At 36.8% G+C, this 22996-nt stretch overlaps 1 protein-coding gene across 6 annotated transcripts in view; it reads right to left on the reverse strand.

The window, feature by feature from the left end:
- The window catches only part of WDR35 (WD repeat domain 35), a 63496-nt gene that overhangs the window by 23606 nt on the left and 16894 nt on the right, over positions 1–22996 (reverse strand). For 4 of the 6 annotated variants that reach the window (XM_032430049.1, XM_032430051.1, XM_032430046.1 and 1 more), the window contains exons 10-17: positions 22130–22315; positions 17202–17234; positions 16806–16866; positions 8631–8775; positions 5490–5559; positions 4396–4449; positions 927–1036; positions 214–424 (exon numbers count right to left, since the gene is read on the reverse strand). In XM_032430049.1, coding sequence (XP_032285940.1) covers positions 214–424; positions 927–1036; positions 4396–4449; positions 5490–5559; positions 8631–8775; positions 16806–16866; positions 17202–17234; positions 22130–22315 — 870 coding nt within the window. The remainder of the gene's footprint in view (positions 1–213; positions 425–926; positions 1037–4395; positions 4450–5489; positions 5560–8630; positions 8776–16805; positions 16867–17201; positions 17235–22129; positions 22316–22996) is intronic. The other 2 variants (XM_032430047.1, XM_032430050.1) reach the window with 1 other exon arrangement.

Raw genomic sequence — 22996 nt, forward strand, 5'->3', positions numbered from 1 at the left:
CCTTTCAGAGAAAGCAGAGAATATTTAAAGAATCAGTATTATTCCCACTTAAGACCAAATATGTTACAATTCCACAGAGATGTTTCTATTTATTTTCAGAAATTCATGCAACCAACAACCAACAAACCTCTTAAGGAAACATAAGGGAAACAGCCAGGTTTCGCTATCTGGCTCATTATTTATGTACTGCTAATGCTCCTTTCCTGTGTTTACCTCAGGATCCAAGTTTCTGAAAACATACATTCTTGTCTTCTCCATCATTGCAAACAAATCTGGATTATCTTTGGCCCACTTCATATCCCAGACATCTTTCCGCTCCAATTTTAACAACTCGCCAATGACTTGCTGTCCTGTGCTGTCTGTTACCCGAGCATCCAAGTCCAAGAAAGTTAGAACTCCTGAGATGTCTATGATAGCCAGACGACTACAAATAATGACATTGGAGAAGGGAAACAACATTGTAAAATGATAATCGGCAATCACAAATATAATTACCTATTACTGTTCTTCTGCAAAAATCAGTTCATCCAAATCTGGGAAGAAGGCAGAAATGGCTTTAAAGAAATAACTGGTTTTAAACAAATTTTTACAAATTTGATAGAGAAGACATGGACTACTCTCCATTTTGCTTCCTTGTGAGGAAAAAGTATCCAAAGGAATTAAAGCAACTGACATGCAAACAATTTAAAGTATTACATTAGAATTTCTATATTTTGCCCACTTAGAGAAAAACATCTAAACACAGTATAAATACAACTATCTAAATATAAATATAGTATAGTAAAATCACACTGAACTATAAGTTTAAAACAAATACACATTTGTATTTATACAAATGTATTTATTGCATTTATTACATAAATCCAACAATCCCAATTGATAACTTCTAAACCCAACAACTACATGAGGAGAATTTTCAGACTTACCTAGAGTTGCAATTCAAGGATAACTGGTAGGCTCGACAATTAAGGGAATATTTTTGAATTAAACCAACATTAGGAAGACTATATCTCTGAATGGTGCCAGATTCACGACCCTATGGAAATTACTTTTGATTATTAAAGCATATCTACATAATAAAATTAAATACAAATACAGGTCTGTCTATATGTTCACACATTTGTTTCCAAAACCAAAGTGATGGTGTCATAACTAACTGCCAATTCTGATACTGAATCACATTACTGATTACATATGTATCTCCTAATTTAATTAAAACCCTTTTAAAAGTGGCTGAAGGTGATCTAATTTTTTCATGTAGCATTTAAGAAAGAAGTCAGAAACCTAGCTGTTCCATAATACATAAATGCTTATATCACAAGGAAAAAATAACAAGGGTTATTTACAGTTGTTGTCTAGGTTAATATGCAGGGTACATGAAAAGCTAAAATATAAAGCACTTATTGAATTAAATTTCATATATATGAAAAATTAATTTAAGATCACCATATGAAACAGTTGTTACTGAAAGTCTATATTTTTCATCTATAGCCACCTATCTGATACTAGTTAGTGGGAAAGGGAGATGATCAGAAAGCAGTGATACAATGAGTATTAGTTTAAATCGGTCTAAAAATAAAACAGTACAGGGGCACCTGGGTGGCTCAGTCAGTTAAATATCTGCCTTCGGCTCAGGTCATGAGCTCAGGGTCTTAGGATCGAGCCCCACATCGGGTTCCCTGCTCAGTGGGGAGCCTATTTCTCCCTCTCCCTCTGTCCCCGGCTCATGCTATCTTAAATAAATAAATAAATAAATAAATAAATAAATAAATAAATAAATAAAATCTTTAAAAAAATTTTTTTAAATAAAAATAAAACAATATAAATTACTATGCAACTCTGTGCAAGCCTTAATGCTGACAGATCAACAGTTGGTATAACAATCAGGACAGAACTGTGGTTTCCAAACCCTTCTGTGCCTCTGGTCATGGCAACGGGACAAAGCAGAAGGCTCCACTCAGCCAATCTTTCAGAGCGGCATTGCTTTTGCAGCATGATTCTCAAGAGGGGCCTACCAGAAAGGCTGGAAGGGTGAGGGAGAGAATATTTTTTAATGTATAGAAGGGAAGTATGGGTTTCAGAAGATTTACCATATTGGAGTATGAAATAAGATTTTGTTTTTGAAAAAAGGGGTCCTGTGGCTTCAAAGGTTTGAAAAAGTAATCATTCTAAAACCTTCCATATTCCTGTCAAATAAATAAATAAAATCTTTAAAAAAATAAAGGGGGGGCGCCTGGGTGGCTCAGTCGTTAAGCATCTGCCTTCAGCTCAGGTCATGATCCCAGGGTTCTGGGATCGAGCCCCACATCAGGCTCCCTGCTCAGCAGGAAGCCTGCTTCTCCCTCTCCCACTCCCCCTGCTTGTGTTCCCTCTCTCACTGTCTCTCTGTCAAATAAATAAATAAAATCTTTAAAAATTAAAAAAATAAGTAAATAAAACCTTTTACATTTCAACGGCAAAAAGAAGTTTTAAATGCAGAAGGTACTTTCTCCATTAAAACTTCTGGCTGGTAGATAAAGGGCTAGTATCCAAAATCTATAAAGAACTTATCAAACTCAACACCCAAAGAACAAATAATCCAATCAAGAAATGGGCAGAAGACATGAACAGACATTTCTGCAAAGAAGACATCCAAATGGCCAACAGACACATGAAAAAGTGCTCAACATCACTCGGCATCAGGGAAATCCAAATCAAAACTTCAATGAGATACTACCTCACACCAGTCAGAATGGCAAAATTAACAAGTCAGGAAAGAAGAGATGTTGGCGAGGATGCGAAGAAAGGGGAACCCTCCTACACTCTTGGTGGGAATGCAAACTGGTGCAGCCACTCTGGAAAACAGTATGGAGGTTCCTCAAAAAGTTGAAAATAGAGCTACCCTATGACCCAGCAATTGCACTACTGGGTATTTACCCCAAAGATAAAAATGTAGTGATCTGAAGGGGCACCTGCACCCCAATGTTGATAGCAGCAATGTCCACAATAGCCAAACTATGGAAAGAGCCTAGATGTCCATCAACAGATGAATGGATAAAAAAGATGTGGTGTATATATAGACACACACACACACACACACACACACACACACACACACACAATGGAATATTATGCAGCCATCAAAAAAAAATCTTGCCATTTACAATGACGTGGATGCAACTAGAAGGTATTGTGCTAAGTGAAATAAGTCAATCAGAGAAAGACAATTATCATATGATCTCACTGATATGAGAAATTTGAGAAACAAGACAGAGGATCATAGGAGAAGGGAAGGAAAAATGAAACGAGATGAAACCAGAGAGGGAGACAAACCATAAGAGACTCTTAATCTCAGGAAACAAACTGAGTGCTGCTGGAGTGGTGGGGGGTGGGAGGGATGGGGTGGCTGAGTGATGGACACTGGGGAGGGTATGTGCTATGGTGAGCGCTGTGAATTGTATAAGACTGATGAATCACAGACCTGTACCTCTGAAACAAATAGTATATTATATGTGAATAAAAAAATAAAAACACAAAACTTCTGGTTGTTATTAAACTGAGTACATTTCTTCAGCAGACTCTGTCATTTAGGAATTATGTCAATTTTTGTGATTGATATGAGTTGCATGTTATTTTTTTCTGCAAATATCAGAAACACAACTAACACAACAACAACAAAAAAAAAAACCCCTGCCATACAGTAAAGAATCTAAAAAGAAAACAAGAGGCTCTGTAAGACAAACTGCTATAAAAATCCTAATGAGGAAAAACAAATACGACATTCTTAAGATTTTGTCCCCCATAAAATTTCTAATGGCTAAAGAACATAACTAGAACTGTAAATACACACTATTAAGGCTCTGATTACATAATTCAAATTCAATGACTCCACCAGCATTACTATATTAAAGTAAACACTTAGTTCTAAAATTAATATTTTCATATGTCAGAGCTCAAGAAAAGACACTGTAACATTGATTTTATTTGAAAATTTTGCCCTAGACTTCTTCACTTTACTGGTTAGCAAACACACCACCTCTTCATTTTAAGTCTTACGAAAGTAGCTGAGCCAAAACCCTTCTCCAACACAAAATAGCAGGCTACAGAGAGGAGGAAGCTTTCAAAGACCTGCTACCACCATCCAATCCACCCTGCACCTGCCAACCCTTGTGTGGCTCCTTCAACCCAGTGTCAAACTCTCCCCAGCGGGCCACTATTCTACCCATTTTATAAACAGGTGTTTTTGCAAATGCTTAACAATTTGTGAGGCAACCTTTAAAACTTTCTTATTTCTTATGTTGGACTTAGTAAGTTAGGTGCCCACAAGATGATATTCAAATCCAAAACATATTACTTGACTCTATTTTTATAATTTAAACAATTATTATTCATAAAATCAGTTTGCTTCGAACTTACCACAATCAGTGTCTTATCAGATGCAGTTATGGCACAAATTGGATCCCGGGTGCCCTAAAATAAATCGTTATTCTTTAACAAATATTTATTGAATGACTAATCTGGTATAAGGTAGTATGCAATTCACCAAGAAGAATACTCCAATATATTTATTAACTTAACATTTACTTACTGAGCACCTACTATGTGCTAGATACTGAACTAAGCACTGGAGACATGCGGATAAAACCTTTCCCCTCAGGGATTCCTCAAAAGCCTACTGAGGAAGACAGGGGGCCCAACACCTGAAGACAGCACAGTACGATACAAGTAGAGATGTGCTCAGGAGTTGTGAGAGTGATAGGAAGGAACATCTCACCCATACAGGAGGAGGCAGGGAGGCAGAAACCTGAGCTCAGTCATAAAAGAAGAGATGGCGGAAGGACAGACAGCCCTTTGCCAGAATGAGCAAGGGGAGGTCACTCGGTACTGCAACAGCCTGGATGGATCTCAACAGCTTAGAAGCTTAGTGCGAAAAAGCCAATTTCAAAAGGTTACACGTTACAGGATTCCCTTCATTTAAAAAATTCGCAGAGTGACAAAACTAGAGATGGAAACAGATTCGTGGTTGCCAGGGGGCAGGGACAGGGTGGAGAGCAAGTGCAAAAATGGAGAACTCGCATGAGGCACGTCCCTTTCTGATGGTAAGATGACATAAAACTACACACACAGGTGTACATGGAAAAACTAGTGAAAACTGAGTAAGGAATCGGGTGGGAGTCCAGTTAACAGTGTCATTACCAATATCAATTTCCTGTTTTTGATATTACCCTACAGTTATAGATGTCACCACTGAGGGAAGCAGGGTAAAGAGGTTCTATGTGCTATCTGTGCAACTTCCCGTGAGCCTGTAATTATTTCAAAAATGTTTTTAAAAATCAAAAGAAGAAAAAAAAGCAGGCCAAGAAAAAAGGTTTTCAGAATAGACATTTTTTAAAGAATTACTAGAATAAGATGCTATTCAGTAAAAACAAATTCTCAGATCTCAAAATAAAGTTAGAGTATTTCGAAATTTACAGATATCAACATTTGCTGGCAATAATAAGATCACCTACTTGAATGGCTTTACTATAATCAAGCACCCCATCCACTGATCCAGAAGGAGTATCATCAACATGATAAATTCTGGAGAAAAAAAAAGTGAGAATTTCAAAGATGGTCTAAGTACAGGTTATACCATTTCATAATCTCTAAAACAATTAAAAGACTGGATAATGCCAATTAATACTACTATGTAACATAAATGCCCTGATTATTTTAAAGAGTTCTTGACACAGCTCGATCCCATAAAGGTAGAAACTACCTACCAGGTGTTTACTAGTTATGCAAGTGATATGTTCCTGAAAGTTATGCCAAAAACGTATTTGAACATTGAATCACATATTTCCAATAAATTTCATTAAGCCCCAACAGATATTTTACCTTATTCTGCAAATGAACATCACTCAGAAATAACTTCAATACACTAAGTTTCTCTTATTTCTCCATAATTTCCCTTCTATCAATGTGCTTAATAAAGGTAAAGCTTAAATGTATTTGGGAAGCTCTAATTAATGGAATTTTTGTTCTGAAATGAAGAATAATTCTTGGGACGCCTGGGTGGCTCAGTCAGTTAAGCATCTGCCTTCAGCTCGGGTCATGATCCCAGGGTCCTGGGCTCGAGTCCCACATCAGGCTCCTTGCTCAGTGGGGAGCCTGCTTCTCCCTCTGCCTGTTTCTCCCCCTGCTTGGGCTCTCTCTGACAAATGAATAAATAAAAAAATCTTAAAAAAAAAAAATCATTCTCATGTTCCCTGTGTTGTGAAGATGCACTCTTTTTGGATTTCCTCCATCTGATACCTTCAATATAATACTATTCACACCATAGCATCTCTACTACTTTACTTGTCTCTCCCACCAGTTGAGGAGTTTCCTGGAGGCAAAGACCATGTCTCCAGTGCCTAGCACAGTGCCACACACTGTCAGGTGCTCTATGTCTGCTGGAAAAATATTAAAATGAGTGAAGGTGAATAGGGAGGATACATCATAGAGTAGCTATGAGGCCCTCACAAACTACTTAACCTCTCTGAGCCCTAATTTCTCCATGTGGAGAATAAGGGCAACCTTTTCCAGGGTTTTTTAAGAGGCATAAATAAACTGATGTTTGTAAAGCACATATGCACAGAGCCTGATCATCAAGAAGTCATAGATGGAATACAGTCACAAGAAAATCAAGCCATTTTCTGTCTTTAAAATATCATGAAATTTTATCATTGTTAAATTGAAATCATAATTGTACTTTCATCAATATAATGAGATCAAGTGTTAAACAGAAATGTATTAAATGCAGAAAGAAAATATATTAAAAAAAGAAAATAATAAATTTAGAGGTACCAGGTTTCTGCATTTTAATACATTTCTATTAAGTATATCCAGCTACTATTATTATTCTACTTAGTTATCACAAAATAAAAGTCAAAGGTCAGAATAGGCGGTCTCTCAAGATCATGTGACCATCTTCCCTCTCTTAAAACAAGGAGGGTGCTACAAGAAAGGCCAATCTGAGTAAGCATTTCAGAGCCAGATCAACCTGGCTCTATGTCCCATTTCAACTTATCAGCTGGTGACCTTTGGCAAATAAATTAAGCTCCTGTGTCTTAGTTCCCTCTCTGAAACAGGATTAATAAGCGTACTGACTAGGCTTACTGTAGTATCTAGCATATTAGAAGTACTCAATCAGTGATGGCTGTTCTCACCATCATCCACCATATTTTACAGATGAGGAAACTGAGGCCCAGAGAGAACCTGCCCAATCATTAAAACCAGTAAGTGTGTCCCAGACAGAAACAGAGGGAGATGCTGCCATCTTAAGCCAGAATATCTTTAGCTGGCTCTCAGAGGACACTTACTCTATGTAGGGGCTAGACTTTTCAGTTCCAACTTTGTTCTAAGATCTCCCTGCAGACTGTGGTTCCCTTGCTCATTATTGCTACCACTGTCACATGCTGTCCTGAGAGAGGCCAAAGGTTCTTCCTATTTAGACTTTCAGAACTACTAAGAAAACAAGATACAGTATTTTTCAACTGTTTGGAGGTTTTTGTTTTGTTTTGTTTTGTTTTGTTTTAGAGAGGGAGAAGTGGCGGAGAGGGAGGGAGGGAGAGAGTGAGAGAATTTAAGTAGGCTCCATGCCCAACACAGAGCTCAATCTCACAACCCTGAGATCATGACCTAAGCCGTAATCAAGAGTCAGACGCATAACCAACTGAGCCACCCAGGTGTCCCTCAGCTGGTTTGTTTTGGTTTGGTTTGGGTTGGGTTTTTTTTGTTTGTTTGTTTCCATATGAATTCACATATCTAAAATATTTTTACTGGGGACATTTCTCCTATCTTAGTACATGAGTGAGTCTTAAAGGGAAAGGAAGATTGCATTAAGATCTCAAGCATGTGTGAGGGAAGATGATCTGACATGACCCCTGTTGCCCACTCCCACCAACACAGACCAATGCCCTGATTAAGAATTATTAGCTTAAAACACTCAACAAAATGCCTTATTTAAAGGCTTAGGGTAACAACAAAAGGGCAAAAAGAGTATCACCAACAGAGACAATATAACTAACAAAACATAGTAAATGCATCTGTACCTTGAAACTTACTACAGGGAATCCCCCCATCCTAGCTCTTAACTTCTCTATGTGGTAGAGCCCCCTCTATCACTTAACCCCAGATTCCCTCGAATCCACGGCAAGAGAAAGAAGCCAAGTGACCAGTTCGCCCCACCTGAAGACCTCTTCCCTATCTAAGAACCTGTCTAAGAATCTCTCCTATGGAGATTGATACTAGAATCACCCCCACCCTTCTGGAAACACCTATACCACTAACCCATAAGAATGAAGCTTTGGTTAGGCATTCAATTGAATAATATTTATGCTTTATCCTAATATGGTAAGTGTAGATGAGTGAGAACAGCTATTTCCTTATAAAAACACAGATTTCCACTCTTTATCTCCAAGGGCTTTCTTTAATTACACCACGCTTCCTCTCATTTATTTTGATAAATTTAAACAAATAATTTGAAAGGTTTTGAAATTAATGGAAAAATATTATTTCTAGTAACCAAAACAATTTACAGTTCTCAAGCATGACAATTTATAATTAACTATGTCTAATTTAAATGCGATATGGTTGAGCTACTAAAAACCATACATCAAAAGATATACCTTTCTCTCCCTTCTTTTCGAGACCGCGTGATCTGATTAATTTCCAATGCTGTGAGCTTCTTTGCCACACGATACTGCCAGGTATAAAATGCTTCTTTTGAAGCCGCTATCACATGCGTTTTGGTCATTGCAACGAATAACGGTACTATTAAAAAGAGCATTAAGACAATTAGGTTACAGTTACACAGAAACGCAGAATGTTTGTGCTGCAAAGGAATTCAGTGAGCACTGCATTCAACTCCTCATTTCAGACAATATACCTCACACACAGTCTCTAAAATCAAAAAAGAATCAAAAGCTTGTAGAACTATACAAAAATGTTACATCAAAATGGATCAAAAACCTAAATGTAAGAGCTAAAACTGTAGAAATCCTAGAAGAAAAAAAAAAACTTATTTGAGGAATAAATCTTTGTGACCATGGATTAGGCAAGAGTTTCTTAGAGATGACACCAAAAGCACAAGCAACAAAACAAAATGGAGATGATAAACTGGACTTCATCAAATTAAAAACATTTGTGCTTCAAAAGACTTTTTTTTTTAAGATTTTACTTACTTATTTGAGAGACAGAAAGATAGTGAGAGAGGGCATGAGCAGTGGGAAAGGGAGAAGCAGGCTCCCCGCAGAGCAGGAAGCCCAACGTGGGGCTCGATCCAAGACCCTGAGATCATGACCTGAGGTGGAAGGCAGATGCTTAACCAACTGAGCCACCCAGGTGCCCCAACATTTGTGCTTCAAAGGACACCATCAAAAAAGTGAAAAGACAGCCCACAGAAGAAAATATTTGTAAATCATATATGTGATAAGGAATTGTTTCTAGAATATGTAAAGAGTTCTTAGAATTCAATAATAAAAAGATAAACAGCCCAATTAAAAAATGGGCAAAAGATCTGAACAGACATTTCTCCAATGAAGATATACAAACAGCCAGTAAGCAAAGGAAAAGATGTTCAACAGTATTAGCCATCAAGCAAATGCAAATCAAAACCACAATAAGATACTACTTCCCTCCCATTTTAATGGCTAAAATCAAAAGGCTAGACAATAATGAGTATTGCCAAGGATGTACAGAAATGGTAAGAAAATAAAGTGGTGCATCCACTTTGAAAAATAGTTTGGCAGTTTCTCCAAATGTTAAATACAGAGTTACCACAGGCCCCAACAACTCCACTCCTAGGTATATATCCAAGAGAAATGAAAACACATGTCCACACAAAAGCTCACACACAAATGTTCAGAACAGCATTGTTCATAATAGCCAAAAAGTAGAAATAGCCCAAATGTCCATTAACTGATGAATAGATAAATCAACTCCCACTCCTTCCACCTGTCCCCACTATTATTACTGCTTGGTTTGGGCCTTTATCCTTCCCTCCAATCTCACGTCTTATATTTCCTCATTAATTTAGAAAAGAAAATTCTCCAAAGTTCCTTCCTAATTTCAGAAAATATTCTCCTAAACATGTAACTTTTTTTCATCTTTTTCATTTTTTTCTTTTTTTTAAGATTTTATTTATTTGACAGAGAGAGAGAAAGAGAGAGAGCACAAGCAGGGGGCGTAGCAGGCTCCCCGCTAAGCAGAGAGCCCTACCCAGGGCTTGGTCCCAGGATCCTGGGATCATGACCTGAGCTGAAGGCGGATATTTAACCAACTGGGCCACCCAGGTGCCCCTTTCTGTTCTATTTCTTAAAGAACATTTAATTAGCTCCTACTGTGTACCCTTTGATGACACAGTCTTATCAAATCTATCTCAAAAATTTTTAAATGGAGGAATAAAGAAGTAAAATAACTTGCCCATGGTCACAAAACAAACTAAACACCATAAAAGTAAGCACACACATTCACACAAAATATGTAAAAACAAACAAACAAAAAAAATCCTTCATAAAAGATTTTAGTACCTGTTTTCTAAACTCATGAATAATGAGAATAGTGTAAAACTTATGTTTTATTAAATATTAAGCGAAGTACTCGTACGGCCACAATAAAGGAATGCTGTCAGTAGTAGCTCTACCACTTAGGGAGCTCTTGCCACAGTCCAAGAAGATATTTAAGGCAGTAAGAGACTTAGAAAGTGGACAAAGAAATAGAAACCAGACTAATGGTAAAATGTTAATTAAGTAGATTACCAACTTTGGGTTTCAAATTCAAGAATTTTTATATGCAGGGCGCCTGGGTGACTCAGTTGGTTAAGCGACTGCCTTCGGCTCAGGTCATGATCCTGGAGTCCCGGGATCGAGTCCCGCATCGGGCTCCCTGCTCGGCAGGGAGTCCGCTTCTCCCTCTGACCCTCCTCCCTCTCATGCTCTCTGTCTCTCATTCTCTCTCTCTCAAATAAATAAATAAAATCTTTTCGGGACTCCAGGATCATGACCTGAGCCGAAGGCAGTCGCTTAACCAACTGAGCCACCCAGGCGCCCTAAATAAATAAAATCTTAAAAAAAAAAAAAAAAAAAGAAAGCCTTAAAAAAAAAAGAATTTTTATATGCTAAGTAATTCAGTTATAGTTGAATCATACTAAAAAAAAAAACTTTTTCATTACAATTGTCAAAGATTGTTCTATTCAAAACACATACTATTGTTGAACTCTAGAGGGAGCCAGAAGCCTTTCCTGGAGGGAACAAGAGGTTGAAAGGCAGTCCTGGAGAAGGGGAGCAAAGCCCTGGGGAGTGCTGAGTGGGATGAATGAGCACACCAGGCCCAGGCTTTGCTCAGCTTTCTCTGACCCCGGCTCTTCACTAAATCCTAAGACCTTTGCTAAATGTTTAGTAAATTCTACCACAGACACATTATCTAATGCCAACTATTATGCCCTTAGTGTGATTTAAAGGAAGCTCACAAACTTTTAAACTACTTTCTAATAATACAATTTTTCTTAAGCATATAAAAGCATTCCTCTATCCACTGTTTACCTACAACTAAATTATATTCATGTTCCTTTTTTTTTTTTTTTTTTTGATTTTTTATTTATTTGAGAGAGAGAGTGACAGAGATAGCAAGAGATAGCACAAGCGGGAAGGAGGAAGAAGCAGGCTCCCGCTGAGCAGGGAGCCTGAAGTGGGACTCGATCCCAGGACCCTGGGATCATGACCTGAGCCCAAGGCAGACATTTAACTGACCGAGCCACCCAGGCGCCCCGTTCCTTTCTGATACATCCTAAATAATCACAATAACTAATCGTTAGCCTGATTAATTCAAAAGTAAAATGTTAGTGGTTCATGGAAAGAGTCAGACTTTGGGATTCAAGCAACAGGTACTTGCTTAACTCTGTGGCCTTAGAAAAATCACTTATTCTCTCTGAACCTCAGTTTACTCACTGCAACTGAAGATGATAATAATACCAACCTTATACAGCTGCTTAAAGATTAAAAGAGATAGTAAACATAAAGCATAGTACAGTGCCTGGAATAGAATAAAGGCTTAATAATCACTTCAAAGCCAATATTTATTGAATTTTAAATGTATATATATACCAGGTACATATTGCAATATACTAATTATAATTACATAGTTATATATAATATATAATTGTATTAATATATAATGAAAATACTCCATAGTATCTATTCTCACTCACACAACTACTCCTTGAGGTAGGCATTATTATCCCCATGTAGCAGATGAAGACACAGAAAGATGGAGGAGTTAAATAACTTGCTGAACACATAGCTGGAAAGTGGGAGAAGGTGGGACACAAGCCCAGTTAAACTGGCTCCAGAAGCTGTGTCCTTAACCACTATGGCATCATGCTTCTCATTAAGGGTTAATAAGTATTAGATGTGGTTACTATTATTTTCTTTACTTTTATTACCTACATAGGTTTTTATAATAAAATCACACACAAACCCACCGGTCAATACAAAAAACAAATACAAATGTATCTGAAACATACATTCTTTTGAATCAGTAGGGTAGTAATTTCAGCAAATTCATATAGGTAGATAATCCTATCTACAAAAATTATGCTAAATATTCATTAAAAGATCCAACCCATCCAGGTGGATTCATTCTTAGTTTCCTAGAACTAAACCTCCAGGAAAAAGTTAAGAATCCAAATTTTAACAGATAGAACATTTTAGAAAAAGAACACAACCAGGATAAAAGCACTCCACGCCCTTCTCAACTATTCATTATCTACAAAAAAATTTCAAATATCTAGAATGATTATTGGGAAAAAATTTTTTAAGAAAAAGTCTCTTCAACAAATGGTGTTGGGAAAATTGGACAGCCACATGCAGAAGAATGAAACTGGACCACTCTTTTACACCATACACAAAAATAAACTCAAAATGCATGGAATCCATCAGAATCCTAGAGGAGAACACAGGCACCTCTTTGACATCAGCCACAGCAACTTCTTGCTAAACATGTCTTCAAAGGCAAAAGAAACAAAAGCAAAAATGAACTATTGGGACCTCATCAAAATAAAAAGCTTTTGCACAGCAAAGGAAACAGTCAACAAAACTAAAAGCAACCTACAGAATGGGAGAAGATATTTACAAATGACATATCAGTTAAAGGGCTAGTATCCAAGATCCATAAAGACTTACCAAACTCAACACCCCAAAAAACAAATAATCCACTCAAAAAATGGGCAAAAGACATGAACAGACATTTCTCCAAAGAAGACATACAAATGGCCAACAGACACATGAAAAAATGCTCAACATCACTTGGCATCAGGGAAATATAAATCAAAACCATAATGAGATACCACCTCACACGGGTCAGAATGGCTAAAATGAACAACTCAGGAAATGACAGATGTTGGCGGGGATGTGGAGAAAGGGGAACCCTCTTACACTCTTGGTGGGAATGCAAACTGGTGCAGCCACTCTGGAAAACAGTATGGAGGTTCCTCAAAAAGTTAAAAATAGAGCTATCCTATGACCCAGCAATTGCATTACTAGGTATTTATGCAAAGGATGCAAACATAGTGATTTGAAGGGGCAGCCCAGAAGTCCATCGACAGATGAATGGATAAAGAAGACGTGGTATATATATATATATATATATATATATATATATATATATATATACATACACACACACACACACAATGGAACATTACTCAGCCATCAAAAAGAATGAAATCTTGCCATTTGCAATGACAATGGAAGGAACTAGAAGGTATTACGCTAAGCAAAATAAGTCAGAGAAAAACAAATACCATATGATTTCACTCATATGTGGAATTTAAGAAACAAAACAAATGAACATAGGGAAAGGGAAGGAAAAATAAAATAAGATGAAAATTGAGAGGGAGGCAAAACATAAGAGACGCTGAACTCTAGGAAACAAATTGTGGGTTGCTGGAGGGGAGGTGGGTGGGGGGAAGGGGTAACTGGGTGATGGGCATTAAGGAGGGCACTTGATATAATGAGCACTGGGTATTATATGCAACTGATGAATCACTAAATTCTACCTCTGAAACTAATAAAAAAAAATTATGCTTCCATTAACTGAACTTTGTAACACTAAGAAGGAGTAGTTACTAGGCAAGCAAGGATATAAAATAACTTAAAACAATCTAGGAATTCACATATAAGTAAAACCTGCTTGTAATATTTTAATGCTGAGGCCTGAAATAAATGTCTACATCTGTAATGTTCCCCTACTTTCCTATTCATTTCTCAGCCCCGTAAAGAGCTGGTAAACTGAAACTGCACTGACATGTTTTCATCAAATTGCCTTTTTCTAGATTATATGGAGGACTCAGTACATGTGTTAGAGACCATCATTGGAAAGCCACCGACATGCTCTCACCAAAATGGCTAAAGTACAGGCACCTGGTACTTTCAGGCACTTTCCATGCCTCCAATCCTCTGCAAATGCTGTTTTCTCTCCTTAAAAAGTCACCTGAAGAAATACTTATCCTTCAAAATTCAGGTCAAATGAAACTGTCTCTAAGTAGGAAAGATGTCCCTGCTGTCCTTACTCACCAACATCCACTTATCCTAGCACACAGATGGGGAGCAGTAAGCCAGTGTTCAACTGAGTAACTATATTTCATTATTCGTTTAAATATCCTACAGGAAGTTTCAAAGTCAATTTCTTATAACTCCAGATACCCGGTACAGGACCTGAAACTCACTGAAGGTTTGCTAAATAAATGAATTATCATTTTCTATTTTCATGATAGAAAATAAATATTTTCCATATGTTCAATAAACATTTGTTATGGGGCAGGCACAGAGTTAGGTAGAGGAGATACAGAAATGAGTAAGACATAGATCTTTAAGAAGCTCAAAATCTTGTGGGGAAGACTAACAAGAACATCGATAATCATAGTGCAGAGTAAAAAGCAGTACTGTGAATAGAAGTGCATCAAAGGTATTTTAAGGAAGCAAAGGAAGAGCACCAAAAACGGGCACCTAACTCCTTCACGTACAGAACAAGAGTCCCACGGACTAAACTTCTATAATAATGTATAAAGTTCTTTTAAAAAGTTCCTATAGAGTTTGTCAGGAGGAAGAGTAGGTAGCACAACAAAAATTACACTTTCCAGAACAACATCAGTTACATACTTTTTTCATTTTCACCTCTGGCCCTCATGAAAATTTGGCATACAAACTGAAAAAAGGAATTTTACAGCCCAAGGAAGCCATGAATGTTCAAACAGTGTGATGCAGTCTCAGAGGCTGCTGTGAGGCTGGAACAAGCCCAGAGTAACACTGACAATATAAATGGGTTCTAAAATGGCAAAAAAAAAAAAAAAAAAAAAGGAATTTTACAGGATATGTATGAAACAAAAATGTTGAGTCCTTGGCTGGGTTTACTGCAGACCAATGAAAGAACTGTTTGTTAAAATTTCAGCCAGCGAGACTGCAAAAAAAAAAAAAGTTTCGAGACTCAAAAATACAAATAATCATGCCCTCAAGTATTGGCCATTTTAGGAAGGTGAAGGATTGACATCTGGCTTTATGAAAAAAAAAAAAAAAGACTACCTGTGATTAAAATTACTTTGAGGCTAACCCTATCATCATTATTCTATGTTAAAACTTTTGATATCAAAAGAAAAAGCCTATAATCTAAAGACTGACAGAATTCACACCTTAAAGACTATTATGTTTCTAACAGAAGACATTCATGTAACAAGAATCTGTAATAATTTTAAGTGAAGCCTTTTAATAAGGAACACTAACATATACATGTGTGCACATATATAAACATACACCTAAGTAACAATGAACGTAAGACATGAAGCTGAAAAGTTTCACTATATAAAAGTGAGTTACCAAGACCCTGAACAGAGAATATAAAATCCTTGAAGCCAATAAGTATTTCTCTCATTTGCTTGTATCACCCAAAGAGTTTAGCAAAATATACTTAGAAGACAGACACGAACATCTGATTAAGATTGAACATGAAATCTAAAAAAAAAATGACGAGCTCTCAGATTCAGAAAATAATTCAATGGGTTTTCAATTTTTGAAATCTAATAACTTTTCTAATACCATATTCAATAAACTACCACACTTAAAAAAAAATGTTACTTTTGGAAGTTGCAGTGAAACGGCAACAAGATATTTGGTAATGATTTTTAACAAAAAAACTTAGAGTAAGATGTGCAATTTTTTAATGGTGACTTTCATAGCTGTTAGCTAGAAGAAATGGTAAATCTAAAGTAACAAATGTCTTCTGAAAACAAAAAGGAATTTGTGAAAGCTGTCCCCATTAACTGACTGATTTCATTAGAAAAATCTGGAAAGAGCAAATGCACTTTTACAAGCAGCTAAAGTGTTTTTATGGGAGAGAGGTATTTACAAGCAGTTTATTAATAATAAAAGTGGTTTAACAGCAAAATTCTTTCTACAATCCTCAGTTTATTACATGCTAATCCTTATGCTGCATACCAATTCCTATACAATTATATTTCCCATTGAAAGCAAATGATGGCAGTATAGCATTCATGAGATTACTGCGGCTTTTAGATACAGTAACCTATAATTTATTGTATTAAACAGGATACTTCTGACAGTGAAGTGGAGCATTATTAATAATTTTACCACGACAATAGGCATAAACTGGTGCTAGACTTGGCAAACCAGGAAGAACGGTCATCCTTATCTTGGAGAATACCATTTTAATTAATAATACCATTGTTAGGTTTTTAAATTAGTGTTACAAATAAAGATTGATTAAAAAAGGAATAGACATTAACATTTCCTTACCAATATCAATATACTTGGGATCCAAAGGTGTGCCAATAGAATTACAAAGAACAAGCACAAACTGTGAACAAAAAACAAAGAGTATCAGAGCTCCTGCTTCTTTAAAATAAAGGAAACAATGCTTAAGATACCACGCTTAGTATCATAACTGATAAAATTGTTTGATGCAAAGAATATAATCTACAGCATTAAACATAAAGAAACATGAATTAAAATTAAACCAAGGCTGATTTCTCAATATAATGGAACACTGTGGTTTTTAAGAGGCCACCTAAGAAACGCAAGTACACTGGCTACTTTTCATTATTTACACTTCTAAAACTCCTGATCAGCTGTAACCTCAAAACTCATTTTCATCCTATGATCAGCTATATAAGAATTAATTTAATTTGTTACCATTGCACCAAATGTTCCCATCTCGTTCTCCTCCTTTGAAGCAATATAAAAAGGACATGAGAAATTCAGAAAAAATCAGTTAACTCAGAAAAAAATATAATCCAATCTAGTGAAAAATGACTTACAATGCCCACTAGTTAGCACAAACACAATTACCAATAATTAATATTAAGGAAAATAATCAAGTATAATGCACACTTTACACCATATCATTCTAAAGTGATCATTTAATTTTACTCTGTTACCTTTTCTATTATCTTGTGCTAAGAATACTGTTTTACTTAGATGTTCTCCTGAAAAGAATGATTTCAAATAAACCAATTCTCTATGTACTATTTACATATAGTCTTTCTCTTTCTTTTTTCAGCTTAAGTAAAACTTCTTTGATTTCATAAATATAAACTAAATGGATCTCTGGGCGCCTGGGTGGCTCAGTTGTTGAGCAACTGCCTTCGGCTCAGGTCATGGTCCCAGGGTCCTGGGATCGAGTCCCATATCAGGCTCTCTGCTCCGCGGGAGGCCTGCTTCTCCCTCTCCCACTCCCCCTTGCTTGTGTTCCCTCTCTCACTGTGTCTCTCTCTGTCAAATAAATAAATAAAATCTTAAAAAATAAATAAATAAATAAATAAATGGATCTTTATGCACTGTCGGTGGGAATGCAAACTGGTGCAGCCACACTGCTGGAAAACAGTATGGAGGGTCCTCAAAAACTTAAAAATAGAGCCAGCCCATGATCCGGGAATCACACTACTGAGTACCCAAAAAATACAAAAACACGAATTCAAAGGGATAAATGCACCCTTATGTGTACTGCAGCATTATTTACAACAGCTAAACTACAGAAGCAGCCCAAGTCTCCATCAATAGATGAATGGATAAAGAAGATGTGGTGTATAGATACATGCAATGGAATATTATTCAGCCATAAAAAAGAATGAAATCCTGCCATTTGCAACAACATGGATGGAACTACTGAGTATAATGCTAAGCGACATAAGTCAGAGAAAGACAAATACCATATGATCTCACTCATATGTGGAACTTAAGAAATAAAACAAATGAGCAAAGAAAAAAAAGAGAGAGAGAGACAAAGCAAGAAACACACTCTTAACTATAGAAAACAAACTGATGGCTACCGGGGCGGGGCGGGGGAGTGGGGAGGAAATAGGTAAAGGAGATTAAGAGTACACTTATCATAATGAGCACTGAGTCATGTACAGAATTGTTGAATTACTATATTGTACACCTGAAACTAATATAACACTGTATGTTAATAATACTGGAATTAAAGTTAAAAATTTAGGGGCACCTGGGTGGCTCAGTCAGGTGAGCATCTGACTCGATTTCAGCTCAGGTCATGATCTCAGGGTCCTGGGGTCAAGCCCTGCATCGGGCTTCATGCTGAGAGCAGAGTCGGCTTGAGATTCTCTCCTTCTCCCTCTGCCCTTCCCCCCTTCCCTCGACCCCGTTCACATGCAGGCACACAGGTTTCTCTCTCTCTCTAAAAATAAATAAATAGGGGTGCCTGGGTGGCTCAGTCGGTTAAGCAGCTGCCTTCAGCTCAGGTCATGATTCCAGGGTCCTGGGATCGAGCCCCACATCGGGATCCTTGCTCTATGGGGAGCCTTCTTCTCCCTCTCCCTCGGCCTGCCTGCCGCTCCCCCGGCTTGTGCTCTCTCTCACTATCCCTCTCTCTCTCTGTGTCAAATAAATAAAATCTTTAAAAAAATAAAATAAAAATGAATAAAATCTTTTAAAAATAAATACAATTAAAAATTTAAGGAAAAAAATGTTTAAGAAAAATTTTTAAGAAACTAAATGACAAAAATTGTACCGAAATATAATTTACTCTTCTACTACTTAAAATAAGCTGATTTACTGCCACAAAGTACCACAAATAAAGTGTATTTTTTAATCCACATATAATCTACATGCTCAAGGTTAAAGAATGAAGTAGTTCCATAAGACTTATTAAAAATAGAAGTTCCCCACTAACTTCCCATTTTCTGCTCCCTGAAGTAACAACTTTCAGCTCCTTTAACTCATCCTTTTGATATTTACCTCCACAAACCTAAATAATGTGTTTATGATGCTACTTCTTGTTTTGTTCTGTTTAGATCTGGGACATTCTCTACTGACTTCCCACTATCACAGATAGGTATGTAACTCTCTTTCAGCCCCTTCCCAGCCCCCAACACAGGGCACACCCCTATGCCTCCAGCTTCCCACCTACATTTTGTTAGATCAGAATTTTAGGGGTTAATATGGTCATTAAGCTCCAAATAAAAGGCTCTTTTTAATTAAAAATCCATTTAACTAAAAAAATCCATTTAAAAAACATCATTTTGACTATGTAAGTGTTATTCATAGCTGAGTTTTAAGTATGTCACGATTTATTCTCCTTTCAAGTGCATTTTGCTTTCCCTGTGGTTGGTAATTGTCTTTATTTTTTTCTCTTTGCTAGTTTCTCTGTATTGATTACTAACTTAAGTCCCCAGTTACCTCCCAGGTATGTGTCTCCTCTCAAGGGTTCAACCACATTAAGTGTTCTATTAATTTCATCTGAGTTTCCTTTGGAGCCATGTGACATGCTGTCATCTGATGACACACTAGGCATGCCACACACCGTCAGCTGGTACCACTCTTCACCATTGCTGTCGGGTTATCCAGTTTCTTCTTTCTTGGTCTGGTCCTCATTTTGGTTGGCCATATCCTGAAGTAACTAAGATAAGAAAGCTTGAAGATAAATTTTTGGTGACCTTGTACATCTAAAAATGTCTTTCTCCTACCTTCATTTTATTTTATTTTTTCACACAACACAGGAAGCTTTATTCATCCACACCATTCCAGAGAAAGGCAGGCTCACTTTAGTATGCTGTCCTCTTGGGCTTCTGCCAGCTCTCTCTCAACCCATTTCTGTTCATCCTGCTTCTTTTTCTCCTCAGCTGCTCTCCTCCTTTCCTCTTCTGCCCAAGGTTTCAGGTAACTTGAGCTTGGCTCCGTAGTCAATGCCGAGGAACAGGCAGAGCAGTGGCCGAGATTGATGAGCAGAGACCTGCACAGGCAACACCATCTTGTCCAAAACCTTCATGCTGGAAGCATAATCTGTCTCCTACCTTCATCGTAATTCATAGTTTGCTTAACATATAGAATTCAAGATGGGAAATCATTTTCCCTCAAAATTTCAAAAGCAATTCTCCAAAGTATTGCTGTTGACAAGTTGAATGCCATGATGACACCTGACCCTATAAAGTCTGTTTTTCTGAAAGCTTAGAGGATCTTTCTATCCCCAGTGTTCTGAAAGTTCACAATGATGTGCCTTGATGTGGAAATATTTTCATTCACTGAGCTAGGCACTTTCAATCTAGAAAGTCAAGGGAAATTTTCTTGAATATTTTCTTCAGAATTACTCTCTTCCACTTTGCCTGTTCACTGAACTTCCAGGTCTGGTCCTTTGATTTTCTTATCTATTCACTCCTGTTTTCCATTTCCTTGTCTTTTTGTTCCGCTTTACAGGAGTTTTCCTTCATTTTATCTTCTAACCCCTCTGCCAAATTTTTCATTGCTGTTATCAAATTTGTAATTTCCAAAAACTTCCTTTTCTATAGCATTCCTTCCTTCTTTTATGGATGTAGTATCTCTTAACTCTAGGAAGATAATTTGAAATTATTCTTCTGCATTGTTCTTCTCCCTGCATAGTCTCTGCTTCCTCCCAATTCTTTTCTCCTTGTGTTTTTTTGTGTGTGTGTCTGTTAAATGAGTTGCTTTTCTCAAATGTCTGACAATCCTTGTCTATCTGCTTCTATTTAAGAGTATGACACTAAAAAGCTGTTTGGAATCTATTTGTTTATGAGTGAGCCCCATGACTCTGGTCTTCACAGTAAGGTGATGGGGCAGGGAGCTTTCCTTGGTGACTCCCCACAGGAATAACTTTTAAGAGGTCTTTTCTCTTGAACTGGTCAGATTCTTCAGGCAGGACTCTTTATATGTTTTGTTTTTAATTTTCTCCTTCTTGCATAATCTCTAGTACTTCCAAATTGTTTTTCCATTCGTTTCTTTCTCCTACCAGGTACCATTAAGTCCTGTGTCTCTTCAGGATTCTGGGATGAAAACTGGTTTCTTCTTTGCTTTCTCCATTGATGACTTAGGATTCAGCTTTCCTAGGTCTGCTAAGGTAATTACCACTAATCCACCTACTCTTTAACCTCTAAAACTATGTTGCCATTTCCTCTCCCTTTCTGGTCCCTATGGGCTTATGACTTTTTAAAAAATACCTTTATTGTTGTTTTGTGAGTTTCAGGAGAGAACAGGGCCAAAGGTGGCTGTTCAAATGGCCACCTTAAACTAAAAACTCTATACTTTTTAACGGGCTAAAATAATTTATAACCCAGCCAAAGACAATGGTAATCCTTCTTAAAAAAAAAAAATTTATAAGCTTCTGCAAATATTTAAATTGTTAGCATACTTTTTAGAAAGGCATTATTTACATTATTTATTTTACTCTATGAGACATTGATTTTTAAAGCAATGTAATTCCAAATAAAAGTATATTTCTCAGTGCCAAAGCTACCCAAAGTGTTATAATGGTCATCATTACATAATTTCTTGAGCGTTTATACTAGACATCTGGATATTCATTTTTCCTTGTGGAATTTTAACTTGGCAAAGGAGTATGGCATTTTAAATATATTTCAGAGACAAAAAGCTTCCGTACTGACCTGGTCAATATGAAATGCTAATGGATTAGCTGATAGGAGAAAAAAAACAGGGGACAGAGAACCAATGGAGTCACATAATTTTCCAAAACAGAGGTCTAGACAGACATGGCCAGTAGACCCAATACTTTGCTGCACCGACCAGTACAGAGGCTATGCTTAAGAAGGTAGAGGTTAACCCATCTTAGCTTTAACATATAAAGGAACACCCACCTGAGGATGATTTTCATCAGCTTTTGTAGCCAAAATGCAGAAATCTCCACAGGTAGTAATAGAAATGAGACTCTTCACATATTTAACATATTTCTCATTGTTTTTCGTATCCCAAAAGATAACACAATACTCTGGACGATCAGGTCTGGTATAAGCATAAACGACAGTATTTGAGCAATAACCCCACTAGGAAGAAAGGAAGGAGCAAAGAACAGGAGGGAAGAAGGGAGGGAGAGAAAGAGAAAAAGAACATTTAACATTGGGAGAGAAAAAAGAAAAAAAAAGAAAAATCTTATTATATACTGTAGATATGTGGTTTTTTGGTGCTGACCAAATATCTTCTTCAGGAATAAAAGACAGAAGGACTAAACATTCAGCTTAATACCTTTTCTCACTGAAATAACAACAACAACAACAACAAAATCTAAAAGCAATACAGTTATCAAACAAAGAATGTACTACAAAAATAAATTTAACTTTCCTTATTTACATTTGTAAGATTTAAGCTTCAGTGGTGAAAATTTCAGATTTTTCAATAGTCATTACCAGCTGCATGGGGGGACAACAGAAGAGTGATCCCCACCAAAAGTTTATACCAAAAACTAACGATGTAATGTATGGTGATTAACATAACATAATAATAATAAATAAATAAATAAAAGTTTATATTCTGGGTCCCCAAGCCAAAATTCAAAAACAGATGCTTTGCCTTTTTTCCCCATCCACATTTTCTACATTTGTTTTTACCAAAGTAACATGTGCACATAGTTTAGAGTCAAATAATTCTATGTGGCTTCTTTAAAACAAAAATAAAATGCAGATCCCACTGACTAATTTCCTCCCAGGGGCAGCCATTTACAACTCTGA

This window comes from Phoca vitulina, unplaced genomic scaffold, assembly GCF_004348235.1.
Source record: "Phoca vitulina isolate PV1807 unplaced genomic scaffold, GSC_HSeal_1.0 scaffold42, whole genome shotgun sequence".
Classification (NCBI taxonomy): domain Eukaryota; kingdom Metazoa; phylum Chordata; class Mammalia; order Carnivora; family Phocidae; genus Phoca; species Phoca vitulina.